At 50.2% G+C, this 2,760-nt stretch overlaps 1 protein-coding gene across 4 annotated transcripts in view; it reads right to left on the bottom strand.

Moving 5' to 3' along the window:
* Slc24a1 (solute carrier family 24 member 1) overlaps positions 1-2,760 on the bottom strand; it is a 27,377-nt gene that overhangs the window by 1,805 nt on the left and 22,812 nt on the right. For 2 of the 4 annotated variants that reach the window (XM_021207910.1, XM_021207909.1), the window contains 3 exons: positions 2,272-2,602; positions 1,452-1,541; positions 490-656 (listed from right to left, as the gene is read on the bottom strand). In XM_021207910.1, the coding sequence (XP_021063569.1) occupies positions 490-656; positions 1,452-1,541; positions 2,272-2,602 (588 nt within the window). Of the gene's footprint in view, positions 1-489; positions 657-1,451; positions 1,542-2,271 lie in introns of all 4 variants that reach the window. The other 2 variants (XM_029543665.1, XM_021207911.1) reach the window with 2 other exon arrangements.

The raw sequence follows: 2,760 nt of genomic DNA on the forward strand, positions 1-2,760 counted from the left end.
AGGAGGAGGAGGAGAAGAGGAGAAGGGAGAAATGTTTAATCCCAAGCCAGGCTCCTTCCCCCACCCTTGATCATTCTGTTTAACAAAAGACCAGGTAATGAAACTGGCCCAGGTGCTCAAACGGCCCTGCAAGACTACGGGCAGGGTGGTTAAACAGGAAGGTGGGATAGTTCTTGTTCCTCTGAGCTAGCAGGACCCCACATACAAAGGAAAAGAAGTGGCATGACCCTTCCAGTCCCTGCTCTACCTCCTTAATGTGGCAGTATTCTCTTGTATTGGGAAATAGAGTGAATGAACGGACCTCACATCCAGTCAGCTATTTTAAGGCTGTGGTGAATGGAGGGAGGATGCTTCATTGCCTCATAAGGACTAACTGTACAAATGCCCTTTTGTTGCATCTATAATGAATGAAGAAGCAAGCCAGCCAACTAAGCGAATGCAGTTTGTAGTTATTCTGAATATGCCTTAGGAAGTAACATTACCACTCACCCCACTGTGATATCAAATATGTTACTGCCCACTGAGCTTGACACAGCCATGTCTCCTAGGCCTTTCCGGGCAACGATCACACTGGTGATGAGGTCAGGAATCGAAGTGCCTGCTGCTAAGATGGTCAAACCCATAATCTCTTCAGAAATCCCAATGGTTTCGCCAACCTGGTAAAACAACAACAGTCATGAGAAACCATGGCAACCCCAGGTGGAAAACCAGAGTTCCCGGCACCAGTGACACACTATTTTATAATCAAAGCACTAAGACTTGGAACATGCCTTCTGCCGGAGAGGAATGGGGATGGGGTGGGTGACAAAGAGCCAGGCCCCTGCCCTAGGCTACAGGGAACCACACAGCTCTTCACTGCGGGCACTAAAAGTCTCATGATACCAGGTGTGTCCTTCACTGCCATCCCAACTGTAACAGCTCTACATGCCCAAAGAACTGCCCCTCCCCCCAATAGTCTGTCAACATTTCTTTCCTGGACATGTGAGCTCTGCTGTGCACTGGGAGCTAAGCCAGGCTGCAGATAGAAGTTCGGACAGTACTGTCCATATGCTTAGCCTAGAGAAAAGCCAGAAGTTATGGTTGTGTGCCAAGTTCTGTTCTGGGCAGAACACGAAATCTCATGATCCTCAGGCAGAGGAAGACTGGCACAATGCCAACGAGCTGACTCAGTGAGGGAAGGGTTTTACCAGCCTGGGTGTCAGGCCAGCCTAGTCCACTGGAGTCCTGATGTGAAGGGTCTCCTGTGCCATGATAGAGTTGAATACCAGTTAGGGCAGGAAAGCCACGCTTGGAAAGCATTTGATGGCATGAAAGCCTTCTTTTAAAATACCTTTACAAACAGCGTGGGGACTACAGGCACACTGGATGTTGATAGTCCTGGATCCTGGAGACGCATCTCAGATGGCCAATGCTAGGACCTGCAGTGGAAGACTGAGCTACTGCCCACTCACCTGGTGAGCCCACCATACCATGAGGTATGAGAACATGGCTATCCAGATGATGGATCCCAGGAAGGTGATGACAAAAAACTTCCTGGACTCCTGTAGGGGTTGCAAAGGGAAGAAAAATAAGTTACAGAGGCTACTGGCCTTTTGCCCCTCCCTGAAGGAACCCCAAAATGTGACAAGGTCTAATGGATAAGTGATCATGAGGAAGATGACAAGCAGTGTACACGGAGCCATGGCCCTGTCCCCAGGGAGTCCCTGGAGCCAATCGGTAAGAAGAGATGTACAGGATGCTGGCTTATCAGCCAGGCATTTGGCAGGACCAGGCCAGAGAGCGCTACGGACTTGCTCTGGAATCACACCTAGCTAAGTACTTGAATTTGGCTTTCCACTACCACCACCACCACCACCACCACTACCACCACCACCACCACCCCTGCCCCATTCCTCTCTGGACTTTATGTGGATTGTATTATTTCCCTACAGAGAGAATGATTTGTGGAGAAATAGCAATAATCAACCTGGGTTTTCAGACAACCTCTATGAACTCTGGATGGGGTACAAGGCCATCATTCCCAAACTGCATTCAGAATACTGAAATTGGAATCCAACAGGGACTGGTCCACACTGCATATGGTGGCAGGCGTAGGGCACACCTGAGGTCCCCAGCTCCTGACTTGAGTGTACTGCATACTCCCCTGCAGAGCTACAGTCCCACCCCACATCCTCATGGTGATGTCCACCCAGCTGGGTTCCCCAGCCTTCTACGTAAAGGCCTCGGAGCCTCTCAGGATGGGTAGCCTGAGACACAGCTAGATGCTCTCACCTGCCTCCGTACATCAGGAATTGTCAGCCAGAGCGGGAACACGATGGGCAGGAGGAAGAGGTAGATGGCCTGCTTCTGCCTGCTGTCAGGCCATTCCAGGGACAGAGGCTCCTCGTTTTCCTCCTCCTCCTCTTCCTCATCTTCCTCCTCTTCCTCATCTTCCTCCTCTTCATCCTCCTCTTCCTCACTGTCCCCTCCATCACTTCCCCCTCCACCATCTGCACCCTTCTCACCTTGGGTGGCCTCACATTGATCTTCAACATTGGCTTCTGTTTCACCCTCACCATCTTTCACCTCAGTGTCATCTGCTTGGGTTTCACCTTGCCCTTCATGTTTATCTTTGCCCTCTGACTCAGTTTCCCTTTCTTGTTCAACTTCTTTGCTTTCTGCCTCGGTTTCCCCTTCTTGTTCATCTTCTTTTCCTTCTGCCTCAGTTTCTTCTTCCTGTTCCTCTTTTCCTTCTGTCTCAGTTTTCCCTTCTTGTTCCTC

The sequence above is a fragment of the Mus pahari genome, chromosome 10 (genome assembly GCF_900095145.1).
Source record: "Mus pahari chromosome 10, PAHARI_EIJ_v1.1, whole genome shotgun sequence".
Taxonomy (NCBI): domain Eukaryota; kingdom Metazoa; phylum Chordata; class Mammalia; order Rodentia; family Muridae; genus Mus; species Mus pahari.